Below are 18,748 nucleotides of genomic sequence, written 5' to 3'. Positions count from 1 at the left end.
CTCATGGAAAGTGAGTACAGCAAGTTGTATACAAAGTAACACTGGTTTTGAGGTTAACTTAGGGCACAAATTTTCATCTGTCTCAAAGTGATAATTATGAGAGCCTGTTGAGACCAACATTTTTAGGTCTTTTGGAATGCTTTCTGTACAAATGTGTCAACCTCTGTCACAGGAAACTGGACAAAGAAGTGCATAACAAAATCTTGCATCTGCTCTAGGGGTTACCCTATTAGTTATGTGATGGAAGAACCATTCTAGAGTCAAAGTGGTACTAAGTCTCTAAACTTTTCTAAAGTCACCTGTCAAATGCAACAGAATTATTGCTGACTCTACAACAGTGTAAATACTGAAATATTCATAGAAATTTCTTAATCCACAGCCTGAAATTCTAAACAGACTGGCTGTTTTCCCAGCTATCCATTACCTTTTGCATAGGAACACTGTTCAGATCCTTTTTTTTAACTGCAAGCAGTGATATATGAGTCTGGCACATTACTGCACTGACTTTAACTTAGAGGAAAAACCTAAGTCATGAAGCTAACTGCATAGCCAGAAGAAATATAAACACTTTTTGACTGCAGAAGCAATAAAAGCTATCTTATGTCCCATCCCATAACAGAATTCAAGCACAAGGCTACCACTCAGATTTTATCCTATTTAACTGAGTTAGAGAACACATTCAGAGGAAACGGTGTAGGCAAGTGGGACTATGTGTGGTTGCCCATTTATTTGCCAACAGATGAAATCCTAATAAAAGGTGCTGTGCTCCTGCAGAGGTGCCTCAGTGATGCTGGGGCATCTCTGTCACGCATCTGAACAATGCTTTGTCTGCCTGAGTGGCACTGAAGTATCTACATAGCTCTTGATCTAGGTCAGGCCAATTTCAAGGATCAACGCCACGACCTCTTGTGTTCTGCTGCAATACAGATGTAATTCAACATTAAAGCAGCTACAGTATATCCTACTAGGATTTTTCAGGTATTGACCCTAGATGGCACCTTTTAGTCAGCAATGCATAACAGGAGCAACAACAAAAAAAGATTTGTTAATTGCTACTGTAGAGCAAATAAAAGCATCTCTTCCTGTATGAGGTGGTGACTGTGGCACTCATTCTTCCGTGATACTCGTAACAAAAGATACACTTTTAGCCATCTCTACCCTGTCTGAATATGTAATATGCATGAGCAGTGGTATCAATTTTATTTCCTCTTTAATCTTCAAACATGCAGTGGTTTTATAAGTAAAGGAGGGACAGTTCAAATATACTCTGATTTTTCCTGTTTTGTCTAAAGCAAACAGTGTAGATAGCGTGTTATAATAACCTGTAATATAAATTGGGATCCCAGGGCTCAGTTATTAAGATGGGGTTTTGATACAGTTTTAACATGCTGTGCATTTCAATGGCTCTGGACTCAATGCACCTTCCTCCTCTCAGGACACAGCTCTGAATTGCCTGGACACTCAGTGTCTAATGTCATTATAACCCCTCATAGTCCTGTCTGTCCAAGCTCAAGTAAGTACATTTATTACTCATATGAATTAGCATTGCATTCTCAAATCACCTGGGAATCTACAGTTTAACCTGAAAGCACTTACCTTTAGATGTTCTGTCTACACAGTTATGAGCTTTGCAACTATATTCCACTATTAACTGATTATCAATTAAATCAAAATATCTCAGATCATGAATTTTTGGAAGAAAGCATAACTTTGTATTCCAACTTGGGACAGTTTAGACTGAAAACATCAGTCTTTTTGATAAGTTTGATTTTTATTTAGCGCTCCCAACTTTAATCAGAAGTTTAGCTGACATGGCAGTGAATATTAGGATGGGACTTAAGCCATTCTATTTTACCAGTGGCATACCTTGAGCTGTAAGAAAACTTTCTTCTTTTCTTGCTTATATTAACACTGAAACTCCTCCATTCATATAGTCAATGTGTTAGCATTTCTACTAATGTTTTGGCCTTCTATAAATAACACCATGTGACACAACCTTCAGGAAAGTGACCAAAACTTCAAAACAAATAGGATGACCCCTTTGTGTTATTACCTGTTTCAATTTCCCAAACATAAACTGAATTGTCTTCACATCCAACAATTAGCACATTCTCAAGAGGGTCAAATTTTATTTTCTTCACAGGAAACAGATGCTTTCTAGCATGTAAGAGACATTGTCTCTTCTGGAGGTGTAGAATTGCTACTGAGTGGTCACTGCACACACAGCACACTATACTCTGGTCTTTTAACTGCAAAACAGAAAACTCCAGTTTCAACGCTGTAACCACTTTAATTCATAACCACATCATTTTAACAGGCCTTGGAAGAGTATGACAGTGATTTCCTTCCCAGAACATACTCATTTTAGAAACTATGTTTTATGTCAGCCAACATCTTCAACTTGTTTTCAGAAGGCTGGCTATACAACTCATTTCCTGACAGGAAAGCATACCTTCATCTTTGTTTTTCTAGTATTTTAACTATAATAATTTAAATTCCATTTAGTCACAATATTTAGCATACCAAAGTAGTGATTATATAAACTAACTGTACAGTAGCAGTTGTCCTAGAAGAGAAAGTAGTAAAAAAATTACCTTAAATCAAACTGGTGTTCATGTGATATAAAAATATGTCAGGTCTAAAAAGCCAAGGGTAATGTATTTCTAACAAAAAAACAAAGTTAAAAATTCATTTCATATTGTATGGATCTGATACTGCAAAACGTTCCCTTGCTGTAAGTAATTTTTGGTGACACACAGAGGAATTCCCCCACAGAACAATTCAGCTCTTTAAACAAGACTGAAACACGAGCCAGGCAGGCATTAAATCCTACTCAGTTTTCAGAATAAAGATGAAAAGGAACGTGACAAATATTAAAAACTTTGTTATTGCAAATCAGTTTTTGGACTGCTTTATTTTGGCATGTAAGTGAACTGTGAGTCATTCATAAGTATCAAATCTGTCTTTGCAGGCTTTGTAAGAGGAAAAATGGAAATCCCAGCCCCACATAATACATAGCTCAAAAGTTACATAGAACATTCAGTACAGTAAATTATCACCTAAATTTAACTTCAAAAACTAATTAATTAGAACACAACTTTAAATCATTCTAAATATCATAAAATGCAAAAATGTACACACAAAGGACCAAAAAGATGTGTCAGGAACCAAAATGAAGTGTATGTATTTTGGACCAACAGAGAAGATTAAAATGCTATGTTCAAGCTCCTAGCCTCACTAAGTTTTTTAAACTTACTCAGTGTTAAGGAGTTAATCAGATTGACATATAAGTCGATAACCATCATAATAAAAATTGTGAAGAGAATGTTAAGAGCTTCAATTTAATATGTTACAAACCCAAAAACTCAACTCCCTGCAATTAAAAGCAACTTTCAAAGACAACAATTAAGTGAAGTTAAATTAAGCATTAAGTGGTGTGGGCTAAAGGACTGCCAAATAGTGTTTTATTTTCTCTTGTATATAGATATATACACACACAAAGATGGGTATACAGAGGGTTTTTTGAGACATTTTTTATGCTTTTACTTACTCTGTAGTGTTCTGGGGATCGCAAGAGCTCTATCACTGCACCAGACTGCAGATTGAACTGCTGTAGGATGCCTCCAGTAAATATATCCCAGCAGATCACAACAGAATCCTGGCCCCCTGATAACAGCCAGCTGGGATCAAATCTTACTGATTTGTCATGTGGATAAAGCAAGCAAGTGACTCTGCTACTGTGACCATTCAGAACCTTATAAGGTAGATTATCTGAAACAAGATGACAATTTTTGCTCTTTAATAATAGGAGTTCCATATTTTACAGCACACTTCCTGAAAGTCAGGATAAATATAACCAGCCTTTACATTGTGTCAAAGAATTTTGGACCTATCCCTAAAAAGGAGAACAAAGGTCTGGACTCTGAGCTTCACTACTGAGATGTACCTTTTATGTTCCCTTCAGTGGAATGATATTTTAGAGAGCAAATGAAATAGAAAACTGCTAAAACTGTGACATGCCACATATCTCACTTCTAGGGGCTATCCAACCCCACAGCCATTCCCAGATTCCTACTACTGGAAACCACCTTGGTAGTACTAAGCTGTGATCCAAAAGATCAGCTACAGAAGGAGAAAGGTCATCATAATCTTCCATTTTCTGCATTCCATTCCCGACTGCCCACCCTACTTTCCAGAGAATTTTTACAAGGATCACTGGAAATGATGCCAGAATTATGAATTCTTCTGTGTTTGAAATGAATCTGAACAAATTGTTAAAACTTACCTTTAAGAAAAGATAAGTTTTCTAAAAGTCTTGCTCTTGCAGTTTCTAAACCTAATGTTACAAAAATTTTCCCGTTTTCACATCCACATACAAGCTTATCAAGACCAGGTATGTACACAGAGGAACTGACAGCTGCACTTCCAAATCCATCTTCAGATCCACAAAGTTGATCAATAATGCCCTCTGACATGGAATGGTGTTTATCAAAATTATCCTGAAGAGTCCACATGGTTGTAATTGGGATCTCTAGAGGGTGGGGCAAGAGAGGATTTTTTTGTTTATGCGAAACAAAATACAAAAAGTCAAATGAAAGAAAACACACTTTTTAATCTCTTGATCACTTCCCTTAACTTATCCTTTCTGCAGTCTAGGGTTGGAAAGTCAGAAGTTGTTATTCCTCCTAACTACAAGCAATCACCACACAATAAATAAATGAGCATCACTTTCTAGTGTAAAAAGTTTTTTATAAGAATTTTGATTTTCATGAAAATTGACTCCAAGACATAATGAAAAAGATGGTAGTAAGGTGCCAGACGTGCCAAACCTTTTGGTGAACCATCAAACATTGACGCAGGAACATCAGGAACATGCCACAAAGTGATCCGTCCTGAAGCTTCACCAGAAAAAAGAACCTTGTAGAAAGGCTCCTTTCTCTCATTCATAAAGCCCATAACAGAAGGAAGACTCTGTCAAAAACAAGTAACTCAATATTTGGAAAGAAAAGAGACAAAATAATGTAACAGTTGTAAATGTGAAGAGGGTTTCTTTCATCAAAAACTGTAAAAATACAGAACAAACCACAGCTGATTGCTTATCTGCCACTAAATCCTGCTCAGACCAAATCTACTCTGCCTGGTACAAACCTCTCAAGGATCACCCTTGCTTTGCAAGTATCCTTGGTTAAACCCATATCCTAAATGGAAAAGTAGACTGAGAGGTCTCCCCAGGTTTATAGTTTCACCAGCATAAGGACCAAGGACAGGCTGAACATACAATGCAGTGAAATATTGATAATCTTTGCATCAAAAAAATTCAGTAAAACTTCAGTCATCACAGCTTGCATGACTACAAATAATGAAAGGTAAGAATTATGTTTTTACACAGGTAATAGCACCTTATAACACCATCATTCAGTCATCAGGTGGTGGAGCATTTCCAAAGAGCAATGAAGCTGCTGAAGGGTGTGGAGCACAATCCTGATAGGGCGCAGTTAGGGAAGCTGGGGTTCTTTACTCTAGAAAAAAGGCTCAGGAGAAAGCTTACCCCTCTCTACAATTACCTCATATGTTGATAAACTTATTTACAGTTTTACAGATTTATTTTTTTACAGATTTTTGATAATCAGTTCCAAAATAATTAACTGCCCTGTAAAATAGTTCAGTTTATAGTCTCAAAACAGATCACACAGGTGATTTGGTTGTCTCACAAATCTGCTATAAAAACTATTCAGACAGTAAGACAAGTATTAAAGCAGAAATATCAAAAAAGAGCAGGTCATTATTTTTTAAAAAGCATATATTTGGGGGGAAGAAGCATATGTGAACTTTGTACCACCACCATAACACTAATATTTGCTAAGCCATGTGTTTTGGCTATTCCTTTTCCTTCACCTTTCCTGACCTTTTGGCATCCTTCAGCAGTTATCCTATCTGATTTTTAGATCACAGCACTTGTGGAAAAGCTGAATGGCTTATGCTATTTCCCTGCAACTGAAAATTAAATCTGTCAGGCTTCACAGTATTATGCAACAAGCCTGCTTTCTAAAAGCCTACATTTGTCAACAGAAAATGCTAGAAAACCTCACACGGGTATATATTTAGCAATATTTTTAGTCAGCTACAAATAAAAATCTGTTTCTGTCGCATATTTTCAGAAACTGCTTAACAACCTGCTTGAGCTGTTGCACAAACACTCAAACTAAAGCAATTTCAAGCAGGAATTAAATCCACCTCTTCCAACAATCGCAACTTCATTAACATCATTAGCAAAATTTAAAAAAAAAACAGAACCAAAGCTACACAGAATAATCTGTTCCACTTCCTCTGGTTCATTTTTTGCCCAAGTAAGAAGGCCTCCCACATATCTTTCCTGCCCCCCATTCCTCAACTCCCTAATTATAATGAATTTTCTTTTTTTCAAATCATCTGGGTTTCCTTATTTATTTGTGATCACACAAAACACAACATAAAAAGTGAGTGAACATGCAGGCTTTCCAGCAGAGCTGTGTCCATTTGAGATACCTGTCTCCACAGTAACTTCAAATTTGAAATTGGTGTGACATGCTCTACTAAATATAAATTCTGAAAACAAAAGTGTAGAGATCAGCTACTTTTTCAGCTTCCTCTTTTCTTAACATTAGAGGCTTCTTCAATCCAAGATCATGGATCTGAAGAGAGTCATATGTGTCTCATTTTATGCACTCTGGGTACATCAGTCTGCTCACAGTGCAAGGAAGTGCTGCATGTGATTATGCCTCTGAAGGCTCAAGCCAGCAGTATTCTGGATAAAATTGACCCCTTCAATTTCAGGTGGATACACAACCTATTTATATAGTTACATTGAAACATGCATACAGTCCTTAATAAAACAAAAACTAAGTAACTTGCTCATATTTTGTTCATGGGTTACCTTTTTGATTTTGGTTTTATGGCATGGTTGTATTTTTAATGAGTTTTTATTATTTATTTTATTAATTTTTATAGATTTTAAAGCAGAAGCTTCTAAAAATATTTTAGACCACATCTTTGTTAGAAAAATATTTTTGTTTTTTCCCAAAATTAGAGAAAAGAAACAAGGACCAGTCTATCTAGAGTTGAAGATAAAGGTGTTTTTCCACTGTGTAAAAAACCTAAATATAGCAAAAAATAAGACAAAATATATTATGAGCCTCTTCAAATTGGTAAGTAACAATTTTTAAATGAAGGAATAAATATTACTTCTTGTTTTTATTCAACAATTAAATCTGCTGATGAATTAATAAATTCTTTTGGGATTATTCAGGCTATTACAAATAGACAATAAATAAACTTTCAAACCCTTATGAATTTACCTTATTTTCCTTCATACCAGTAAAGCTGAGTAAATGAGGATAAACTGTTTCCTTCAGCACCTTCCCATCAGCAGGATACATGCTTTTAGAAAGGCCACTGTATAATTAAACAAGAAATTGTAAATATACAATCTTTAGAAAGTCAATTTTTAGAAAGCGGAACAGTAACATCCAAGATTCAAAAGTTCAATTAAAGGTAACCAAATAAGTAATTACAGGAGACTTTTTGAAATCACAGCACCAGCTGCCCAAGTTCTACATGGCTAATCTTATTCCTATGTCCCCTGCTGTGTCAAACAAAGACTGAGGGCTGTCAAACTCAGGGTAAATCTTTGAGTGCCAAAGTGGTTTTGTTCTGGTTTTTGATCATTTGCAACATGCAGAGATTTTCCATAGTAACCCTCCCAAAGTTCATCTTGTACCTGAACTTTTTGTGTGAATTTCCCATCTGAGCCCACCTGTTTAGCAGCTGGTAGATGTAACTGTGGCCATCTTCTGTCCAGATGATAAGTCTGTAAGCTGCCAGCACTTCCCCACCAGCAAAGCACTGACCACTCTTACAGAACTCAGTACAAAGCAAGGAGAAATCACAATAGTCATAGACCTAATTCAGAAAAACAACAAAACAAACAAGTAGTATTGGCAAATTCATTTTAACCTAAACTGGATTTGGACAGAAACAGGAAGTAGAACATGAGTTCAACTCTTCATAGTTGAACAACTATTTTTTAAAGCCTAACATTTTTTGATAAACTACTGCAAAGTCAGAGTCAAACCATACAGTTCAAAGTTAAAGAAACTGACAGTTAAAAAAAAAAACCAAAAAGTAGCAGTAGGGTCTTATAGTCTCATTATAGAAATTAATAGAAAACAATGCATGTTACAGATGTTTTTCCATTAAAAGTGGAAAATCCATTCTACACATGAAATGTCTCTATAAATGTTTCTGTATAGAATTTAAGTAGCCCAAGAGATATCTCAAGGATAGTCTACAACTACATTATTTGAAGTTGACCCAGGTATATGTGAAATTTTTTGACCCATTCCTGTCCCTACAAGGATGTTGTAATCAGGTATACATGTTAAAATAAACCTGAGTGATTAATGCAAGTAAAATTTTGTAGCAGTGCAAAAGAAAAATACAGATTTTTTTCAATAAGTTTCAGTTTAAATACATTATGTTCCTTAAAACAGTTTTTAATTTTTTAAAATGTTAGTTACTTTATTATAGCTTCAAGAAAAAGCAATATAGCCTGGGGTCTTTAGCTTTGCTGTTTCTATCAACGAACAAAGGTCCCAGACTACTGAGGACTTGCCAACTGTGAGTACTTCTGTCATACTTAAACAGGGATTTTTATTCTTTGTCTCCCTTTCAAATGCACTGTGGAGGGGACTATAATGCACTCAGTGCTCTAAAACTGTCTAACACTTAAATCCCCCTTCTACCCAGCCAACTTGGAGTTAAACTTTTAAAGCAGAAATACGATCATAAAAAATAAAAGCTTCATTTCTTTCACACAGTTAAGCCAAGGAGTGTTACAGGCATAAATATATCTGATAATTTGTGAATGCTTTTTTTAACCAAAGGAGATAAGTATCTACATGTAAAAATCATATTAGCTTTTCAAAATTAAGAAGACAGTGCAATTCTCAATGATGTACCTGCCAGCACATGGAGGACACAACAAGAAGGAGCCTCTCCGTGTAAGTACAAAATCTTACTGCTTGACAGTTTATGCAGTCCAGAGATTTTGATTCCTTCTCGCACACACTTTGTTTCTCCTTTACAGCACAGAGGGGAAAAAAAGCTATAAAATTTGTTTCAGATATCTGAGGTTTTAGTATAGAAACAACCCACTGAAAATAATTTCCTGTTAAGAGACTTTCAAAATTCAAAGCAACGTACAATTCTCAATTAACACTAGAAAGACAACAGGTCACAAATAACATGCAAATATTCAGTGTGGCTCAGACTGTGAAATTACTTAAAGAAATGATAATGAATGTGGAGAAGGACCAAAGGCAGGCCATAAATGGAAACTGCTGTAATGAGTATCTGCCAGGTATTCTTCAGTCAAAAAATAGCTACAACACCTATAAAACAGAGGATCAAATAGAGAAAAGCTAATGAATATTTTACTTTCCCACTCATTCTTGTTGCAGCCAGGACAGTCTGAGAGGCTGGTGCTGCCATATGTCTTGTTTGCTCTTAACACCTTTAAAGATTTTCTTAGCTTTGTATTGCTAAATGTACTGTTAAAAACAATGTATGTATTTTCACACTTTTTGTGGGAATATCAGACATATTAAAATCATCACACTCAAAATTATTCTATTGGAATTATATTTATTAATTATTGATTAAATCACTTAAAATGTGTGGTTTCTGTTTTTTAAGATACCAACAGTCTCAAAACCTCAGAGAAGGGCTATGTATGGTTGGAATCATGGCTATAAAGCTGAAAGCCATTTTCTTATGACATCTTGCAGCTTCAGTTAATTCCAAGTAAATCCAACAATATTTATTAAAATACTGCTCTTTAGAATTTAGCAGGATTGTTAGGAACTCTGCAGCAGTCCCTCCACAAAAGGTGCCCCCAGGCAGTAAAAAGACTGCACCACACCATATGTTCCTCTGACATCTGTAATCAGTTGTTAGAATCCTCAGAATTTTTACAACACAGCAGTGGGGTTTGCTCTAAGAATGTTGAAAAGATGCACCCCAAAACACCACAGATAAATCAAAAACACCAGGATGGTATCAAATTTGACAGACTCTCCTCAGGGGCCTGATTCAACCCATAAACAAGTAATGCTGCCCACACCCTGCAGTTTGTCCAGGCAGTGGGTGAGTTACCAACATTCAGAGCAGTCTGTTGATATTTTTGCCATTCCTGTCTCACTGTTGAAGCCCCTTTGTGAACCTAGCTTTTAGAGTATAACTAGAACACAAAAATTGCATCCCAATTCTAGCACTTGTTCATGGAAGGTGGCAGCTGCTGAGAATATTAACCCAAAAAAGAGTGAGTTTGAAGGTAGAAAAATAGGACACTTGACACAGCAAGAGTCTTTTCCAAGTGAAGACAGCATTGTGAAAAGCAGAGGAAAAAAAAATCTAAAGGACCATTTTGAAGAGAGTAACAAGGGTGAAGAGGGAGTACAAAGGCCAATATTGAAGAGCTTTGAGCTTAAGGACAGAGTGAAGGGGTTCAAAGACATTATCAGGATAGCAGGAAAGCATTGCAACTTAAGGATCCTGGAATATGAAAAGACAAGAAGCCTGGCCAAAAGGTAGTACAGTTGTCAAGGCAAGAGCTGTCCAATGGGGCAATTTTAAATAATGCTATGAAGATGTGTTTTCAGCATTTTCATACAAAAATAATAAAATCTATTTAATACACATCCAGAAGATGGAAATTTACTCATATTCTGCTTTAATGTAGCCTTTACCTGAGAACATTTATGTTAACACTGACCTGAATGCTATTCAGAGATGAAGACAAGTCCCATACTTTGAGAACTCCAGCTACAGACACTGCAACTAAAGAGTCTTCTGTGAAAAGTTAACAGTGAGATAGTCAACTTAAAGCCAAGTTCAAACAGTCCCTATCTGTTCAGCACTAAAACAAGGATTCTGCAGGACACTGCTTAGATGAAATAGCAGTTTTACATACAAAAAAGTAAATTATATACAGAAATACAGAAGATGTAAGTAAGCAGTGTAAGTAAGCAATGTATTAATAGAAGGCACAGACCTGGGGTATTGTACATTTAATGTCTCTGATATTACAAACTTATTTACACATAAATCCAAGAACTGAGCTGCTTACAGCCAGTGAGAAGATGTTTTTCCTCTAAAAACATATTAAATAAAACAGGACCAATATTAGGGACCTTCAAAACGCCTCTTGTGCTATCAATGAAACCTTAACATCTTCTATATAACAGCTCTGTGAAACGATTTGATATTAAATCAAGCAAGAACATACCATCTATACATAAATATTTTATCACAATTTAATTTACCTACATAAATACATGTAAAACATATACCTTGAATTCTTGCAGAGTGTACAATACACATACAATTTATCCAATCAGAAGACTGAGATGATGATAAAGTGTGAAGAACACCCAAAGTTTTAGCATCAATTATAAGAACATCTTGATATTCTCCACAACAAAGAAGCCAGCCTTCACCTGTCATTCGGAATGAGCAATGGTAATACTGTCCGAATGGAAAGCAGAGAGTCAGCACACAGACACACACAAGTCACATGAAGATTTTCACACTGAACATGTCAAAATCAACACTTCTAGTATCACTAAAAAAAAAAAATCTAAGGCATATGTGAAACCATACCAAATATTACTATGACACTAGCAAGGCACACAGCTTAGTAAAAGGGGCTTCAGACTGAAAGCAATATCTGTCCTTCCTAAATATTAGGATTTATGTAATCTTTGGAAGAAAGTCAAGTGTTAATTTTCCCTATAAATTGCTAAGGAGTTTGAGACTTGTTTCTCTGAGAGGCCCCTCTCCAAAGATTTCATAAAGCTCCTTTCATCAAGAGTTATATGAAAAAGAAAAATCAGGTAAAGATGCAGAATATTTGTAATAAAATTTTTCATAATTAATTACTGATTACTTTCCTGGAAGGATTTCTACTCCATAGGATATTCTTCATTCTGACATTGAACACCCTAGTGCTCAGAAGATTCTTTCTCAGCAATCACAAAGAGAAAGACAACAGACAAAGCAAAGGAACAGAGACAGAGTGCAGAGTGACTATGAGGATTTTTTTTTCCCTAGGTGTTGTACATGTGCAAGGACACCTGCATTGCACGTCTAGCTGTAATTGTAAACAATTTCTATAAATGCATAAGCAGCCACCGCAAAGCAGATTTACATTTATTAGTAACCTTAAAGGGAACAGTCATGTAGTCAGACAGCCCAAAAAACTGCACCTCATTTGCAAATTTTCTGTACAGCTTTGGTTATATAATTCTTGGTTTTTTCAGTAAACTAACTGAAGTGAGTAGTAAAAATAACTGGAAATAGGATAAACAGTAGTACAGACGTTATGAATAAACGTAGGCAGAAATGGTTAGAATTTACAATTACCGTTACCATTAAATTAGGCTTAAAATAGAGGATTTTTATAGTCAGTAATTCCTCTGAGAAAATTCCACACTGGTTAAGAGCCACAAATGTTTAAGTGTTGACCCTGGTGTTGAATTTCATTTCAAATGGCAAATATTCAGTTTGCACTACTTGACATCTGCCATTCACAGCTAAATCATCTACACTGAACAAAAGGAACCTACTAGAGCAGATAGGTTAGTAGTTCAATTAAAACCAAACATTAACTACAGCACAAGAAACTATTCCCCAAGGAACAACAAGGAAAAAATCTACAACAAAACACAGAAAAACAATTTATTATAGTTATCTGAAGGCTGCATTTTAAGAATAGTTTCCCCTCTCAGCAACACCTACTTTTCCCTAAGAAAGCTTTCCTGTTAGATGTTCCTATTTTCCTTTAACTATCTTGCCCAAGTTATTAAACAAATAGAATTATTAGCCACAAATAGGTTTAGCACTTTTCTAATACAGAGGAACTACCAATTTTCTACAAGTATTTGCTACACCTATTTGAAGGGAAAGAATATTCTCTCTCTGATCTCCACAAAAAAAATGTACAGATTGCAGCTAATCAGATTGGCCAGATTTGCCTACTTCCCTGCAGAATTTATCTGTAACTTTATCTATTAAAATCTAATTAAGCCCGAGAATGTAGCAGGTCAAACTATAATTTGAGGAGCAATATAAGTATTGTTTTGTTTGTGTACACATATCCATTTGAGGAATATAAACACTTTAGCATGTGCACAAATAAAAGTGTAGAATAATTCTTAACTTATACAGTTTTTATAGATGTACATATATGAAAAAAAAAATTAAGAAGTTAATCTTCCATAATTTTCGTTGGCAATATATCCAAGCTTTTTCCTCTTCCCTTTACAATGAACAACTGTATTTGAACTCCTCATATCAACCAAAGCAGTGTCAGGAAAAACATCTTCTTCTGGAAGGGTTAAGAATTTTGGATTCCAAATTGCCTGTGCTTTGGAGTTACATGAAGACTCAGATACCCATAATTTGGAGCCTTAGTTCCACCTTAGACTTCCTCAGTGAAGAAAACCAGCATTTTAACTAACACAGGAGCCCTGAGCTTCTCCTCTACTAACATATCCAGAAATAAGCCATGTCCCAGAATCAAACCCATAGATGTTGGGCCCCTCAATCTCACTCACATATGTATTTCAAACTCTCCCACACTCCAAAATCTAGATACTTATTTTACCTGGTTACAGTTTCAACCAGAGACACCAGATTATCTGAAGCAATATTGAAAGTCTCTGAAAATAAGGTATTTGTCCTAAAGTTCTGCAATGAATGAAAGCTTATTTTTGAAAAAGGGGTGAACTCTTTTGGAGGTCAGGAGCTCAGCACCAAAACCATTCAAAAGCTTAAAAATAAGTCTTTCAGCAGATTGTCACACAATGCTTGGCCAGATTACTTGTACTTTTAAAATGTCACGAAAAAGCCAACATCAAACTTGAAGATTCCATGCAATTTTAACAAGACAAGAGCAAAGATTAAGACCATTTCACTTGACTACCTGATGCACAAACAGTAAGTTAATCAATACTGCATTTCAAATATTTGCAGCTTAAAAGTAATCAGTCTGATTTGATTAAGGAATGCAGAGGAACATAAAAGTCTCAATTCTTTTCTTAGAAGAAAAAAAAAACAGAAAAAGATAAATTACTTATTTTGTGACAGGGTCTTCTTTCCTATGTTACAAACTATACATTTATAACTGTTTCTGAAAAATATGTTAATAAAGCAAAACTCTTGTAAGGAACACAGGCCCCACAAAAAGCTGCTATACTTACATGGATTGCAGTATGGCTATAAGGAAGCTTTGCGTTCTCAATGCACTGTCCACTAGTGACATTCCAAACACACATCTCCCTGCCAAAGATAACTTCATATTATTCTCTGTCATTTCCACTCAATTGGCTGGAATAATTTTGTGTCACCAAGTTTTTCTTTAGTGCTGTATTTAAGTGTAGTCTGGTCATTTATAAAGCTTTTTCTTACAGATTGCTGGGTAAGAAAATGTAGTCATTAGCAGGGGATGACATACAGTATCTGTTTCTTTTTGTTTTGGTAATTACACCCTGCTGCCTTGCAACCAACCTGACTTTAAGACCAACTCTGGCCTGCAACAAATTGTAGGTATACTGCCATTACAGCTCGTCAACATGTCACTGTAACTATCTGTCACTGGAACTACATCCTCCTGAAAATGATTCATTTCACGAACTTAAACCACACGTTTCGAAAAGCATCATGCATCTTCTCCCACATCAGCCTTCAGTTCTTGAGAGGAACAACATTTGTTAAGAAGAAACAGTGCCATCATGAGGCTGTTCCCAAAATCTGCTCTCAGTACACTCAACCACCTGAATACCTGTGCAACACTACAGTTACACTAGGACACACTTAGGGTTGTTTGAGGAGACTTTGGCACACGTTCCTTATCTACACATTATTCAACATGCAGTGGGACTGGATTAAAAGAAAAATCAACTTAAATATTGTAAATGAGGCTGTATGAGATATCATAGCTCAGCAACTAAATGTTAAACTTTGATGTGTTTAGACATTACTTCCAGAACTGAAACTCTCATTTCATTATTTCTCACATTACATTGTAAGAAATTTTCTGTATCAAGACTGAAAGAATACATTGGGGACAGCATTTTATTATATAAGAAATACTACTTAGTGATTCACATTTTAACCTACCTACTTTCCCATTTGATGCTAAACTCAAAGCATTATTTCTTAATATTTTTCAGCTGAGCAATAGCAGCATCAAAGTTGGTAGATCCCAAGTCAGAAATTAAGTGAAAGCTTTATACTACTTGTGAAACCTTTCAGAGCAATACTTTTCTCCTTGTTTATATCAGAACTTTACTGCTTTAGCTACATTAATGTGATACATACATACCTACAAAACATACACAAATGAGATGAGAATGTCAGAATGTAACTTCAGTTTCTGGATGAGGTATTCAGTTTACTGTGTGTCCTAATAAGGAGTGAGCAATATCACACATTCCACACAGTATGTGCTGTAGGACAGGTTTGTCACTCATAGGACATCAGTGAGAACTCATGAATCATTAGAGACTCCTTTATGAACTTCCATAAAATAACTTCCAAAAAATAATGTTCAATGCTTGTTCTTCTGGGATTAGTCAGTTATAGCAACTCTGAAAACATTCTGGAGTGAAACAGGGAAGCTTATCATAGAATCATCTTCCATCCTCACTACAAGGAGATGGAAGCTTGAAAATGGCAGAAGTGAATTATTCACAAGCCAGAAAATGCATTTTGGCAAACCCTCCATCTCCTGAAGACAAGGATTCCTATTTGTAATTACCTCAACTTCATGTTGCAACCTTACAGGGATCAGTGATGGATGCTTTGCACTTATGTAATACAGATGGGAAGTCAGGAGTAATTTGGCAAAAGGGGCCAAAAACATTTAAAGGGGCCAGAACACAATTCAATCCTATATATACACATTCCAAACAAGTCTAATGATCTCTCCAGAGCTATAATCTTTAGGATGTGAACATCCCTGTATGATACATCTACAGCAATATCCTCATTTGTTTCTTAACACTTTCCATCCCAGATTTTTTTTGGAAATACAGCATCTTTGCTCCCAGTATGATCTGAAAGCAGTATTGCACTAACAGAACTTCAGAACTGGGAAGAAAAGCAGCTTCTTCTCAGAACCCTTGAACAGAACTGTAGAAGGGCAATACAAAACCAGCTGTAGATTTCTCACCCTCTCTGCACATAAACAGTAATGTTTACCACTACCTGTCCAGTGAGGCTGCCTAATCTTCCAAGATTAAGAAGCCTGAAATAGCTTTTTTGCAGGTTATCCCTTTGTAGTATACTCATGACTGAAAGAAAGAATCAGCCAGGGATCCTAGCAGCCAGAAAAGATAAGCTACTCAGTGAGAAACCAGAAGCCTTAAGGTACACCTTGAAAGACAATTGACAGCTGCTCTTCATGGAAAGCTATTTTAACAGTTCTGTCCTGTTAATTAGAAACAATGAACCCAAAAAAAAAAAAAAAAAGGGGGGGGGGCGGAATATAATTAAGCATGAGACAAAATTGCTTAAGAAAGCCCTTCAGGAAATAAGAAGCTAGCCCTAACTGTTTTCAACAGATGAAATCCTAACAGGTCCTCAGACCCCAGCTGAAAAGTTATCAAATATTCTTAAATGTAACCTAGCAGAAATGACTCAAGTGACAGGCTATGTCATAACACACACATAGCAGAAAAGCTGCAAGATCAGAGTCCTCTGAAAGGATATATTGTCCAAAACAGTACATCAGATTTAAATACAGAAAAGGAGCACATATGCCTTTAATTCATGGCCATTCTGTTTCCATATGTTCTAACTGAGGAACCATAAACCATATCAGAGTACATTAGCCTCTTCTACTGGTTCAGTTCTCAAGCGTGAACTCCAGAAGAAACAGAGAAAAACACCATGATATTCAAATGCTGTTGCCACCCAATAACCCATTAATTTCTCTTTGAATAGGGTCTAGTCAACCCCTTTGAATAATTCCTTTTTTCTGTCTACTAAGTTGATATGTGAACCTGCTAAACCTTCCTGCTGTCCGTGGGACAATCTCTCAGTTGGACCATTGTGTATTAACAATGTAGTCACTATCCTAAGTAGCTGCTGTCTTTTTAGTATCATGGAAGTGGATTGAAACATTTCTGCAAATGCATAATCTGACCTACACTTGCCAGACATTTCATGATTTAGGAAATGAATAATTGAATATATAGTTACCTACCCATTTTCAGTAGCACTTACTACATATGGCTGTTTCTCAAACTCTCTTGCTTTTGCCAAACAACTTACAGAAGCAGTATGGCCAAAGAGAATTTCTCTAGATGAAATCTAGGAGAATAAGATAATGATTTATCTTAAACAATTTCTATATACACTAAGGATATCTAAAACCAAGATAATATTACTTGTCAATCTTTATAATTGTCAATCTGTTTCATGTTTCTGGAATGCAGAAAGATGTGGAAGAATTTTTATGAAGTTTGCATAAAGCTAAGTTTTTGTATTCACTGCATTCATCTTCTGAAAAATGTATGGAAAATCAAATATAAAACAGGCAACGTGCAGGACATCTCTGGTCTTCATCCTGCAGCATGCACCAAAAGTGGCACAGTGAAGTAGAAACTGATAAACCAAAGCTCTTAAGCATGTGTTTCATACCACATGTTTAAATAACCTGATTATCATCACTGTATGCAAAGGTCTTAATTGGAAAAGGTAGCCTCAAAAAAGTGCAAACTTTCAGACTGTGAGTCCAAATGGGGCAACTAAATATAAAAAAAATATAAACATAGTTCTAGAAACACAGAATAAAAAAAAAACAGGAAATGTTTTGACTCTGCTCCATTCTGAGGACAATATATATGAAATAAAGCAATAATTTGCATCTTGGTTAAATCAAAAATAAAAGCTTCATCTTGCTGCTTCCATCTTGGTAGACAGATTTGGTTTTATAAATATTTTTTCTTTAAATGACAGGTCATGCTTAGCAATTGATTTACAAAAGAAAAAAGTCTTCACAAGATACAAATCATGATAATTGTATATATTTACTTGCTATCACTGCTCAGAGCACAAAGTCTCAATTTATAATCCACTGGGCATGCTAATCTGTGAGAAATTCTCCAAAGTCTGCAAATAACAGGTTGCTTGTATAGGCATTTCACTTTCTGCTTCATGAGTTTCCTATAACAAATATCAGACTATCTTTAAAAATTCATCTAAATAAGCACAACCCTATTGCCAATACTAAAAGATAAAACTCCAGTCTATTTGGTAAACTGTAGCACAGAGGACACAAACCTGTAAGTCTGATGAAAGATCCCAGAGACATATTTGTCCTTCTTGGCTCCCTGTAACTATGGTCTGCTGGTCATCTGTGATCATCACAGCAGTGATGCTGTGAGAGGGAGCTGTTCGCCCCCACACAGCCACAGCTGGTACTGATGCCTTCATGGTCAACACCTGAAAACAAACAAGTCATGATGATCCTAAGTAGGATTTAACATAAGGAAAAAATCACCTAAAGAGGGGGGGAATGTAATCAACATTTGGAAAGGGAAGCTATAGAATATTGCTGTAAGACACTGATAAGGCGTTGAAACATATTCTTGCTGTTGCCAACATCACACTAACAATTTCAGGGACCAGTACTATCAGAATACTG

General features: G+C 35.8%; 1 protein-coding gene across 1 annotated transcript in view; it reads right to left on the bottom strand.

Annotated features, from left to right (window-relative positions):
• The window catches only part of WDR72 (WD repeat domain 72), a gene marked incomplete at both ends in the record, with an annotated part of 91,807 nt that extends 73,270 nt beyond the window's left edge, over positions 1-18,537 (bottom strand). The window contains 12 exons of the mRNA XM_084213467.1: positions 2,054-2,249; positions 3,551-3,771; positions 4,286-4,531; positions 4,830-4,971; positions 7,335-7,431; positions 7,793-7,938; positions 8,997-9,116; positions 10,811-10,887; positions 11,388-11,562; positions 14,298-14,376; positions 17,306-17,412; positions 18,385-18,537. Of these exons, the coding sequence (XP_084069593.1) occupies positions 2,054-2,249; positions 3,551-3,771; positions 4,286-4,531; positions 4,830-4,971; positions 7,335-7,431; positions 7,793-7,938; positions 8,997-9,116; positions 10,811-10,887; positions 11,388-11,562; positions 14,298-14,376; positions 17,306-17,412; positions 18,385-18,537 (1,759 nt within the window). The remainder of the gene's footprint in view (positions 1-2,053; positions 2,250-3,550; positions 3,772-4,285; positions 4,532-4,829; positions 4,972-7,334; positions 7,432-7,792; positions 7,939-8,996; positions 9,117-10,810; positions 10,888-11,387; positions 11,563-14,297; positions 14,377-17,305; positions 17,413-18,384) is intronic.
• Between the last annotated feature and the right edge of the window lie 211 nt (positions 18,538-18,748).

The sequence above is a fragment of the Fringilla coelebs genome (genome assembly GCF_963513975.1).
Source record: "Fringilla coelebs genome assembly, chromosome: 12".
NCBI classification, from domain to species: domain Eukaryota; kingdom Metazoa; phylum Chordata; class Aves; order Passeriformes; family Fringillidae; genus Fringilla; species Fringilla coelebs.
This window is presented reverse-complemented; position numbering and strand designations above follow the sequence as displayed.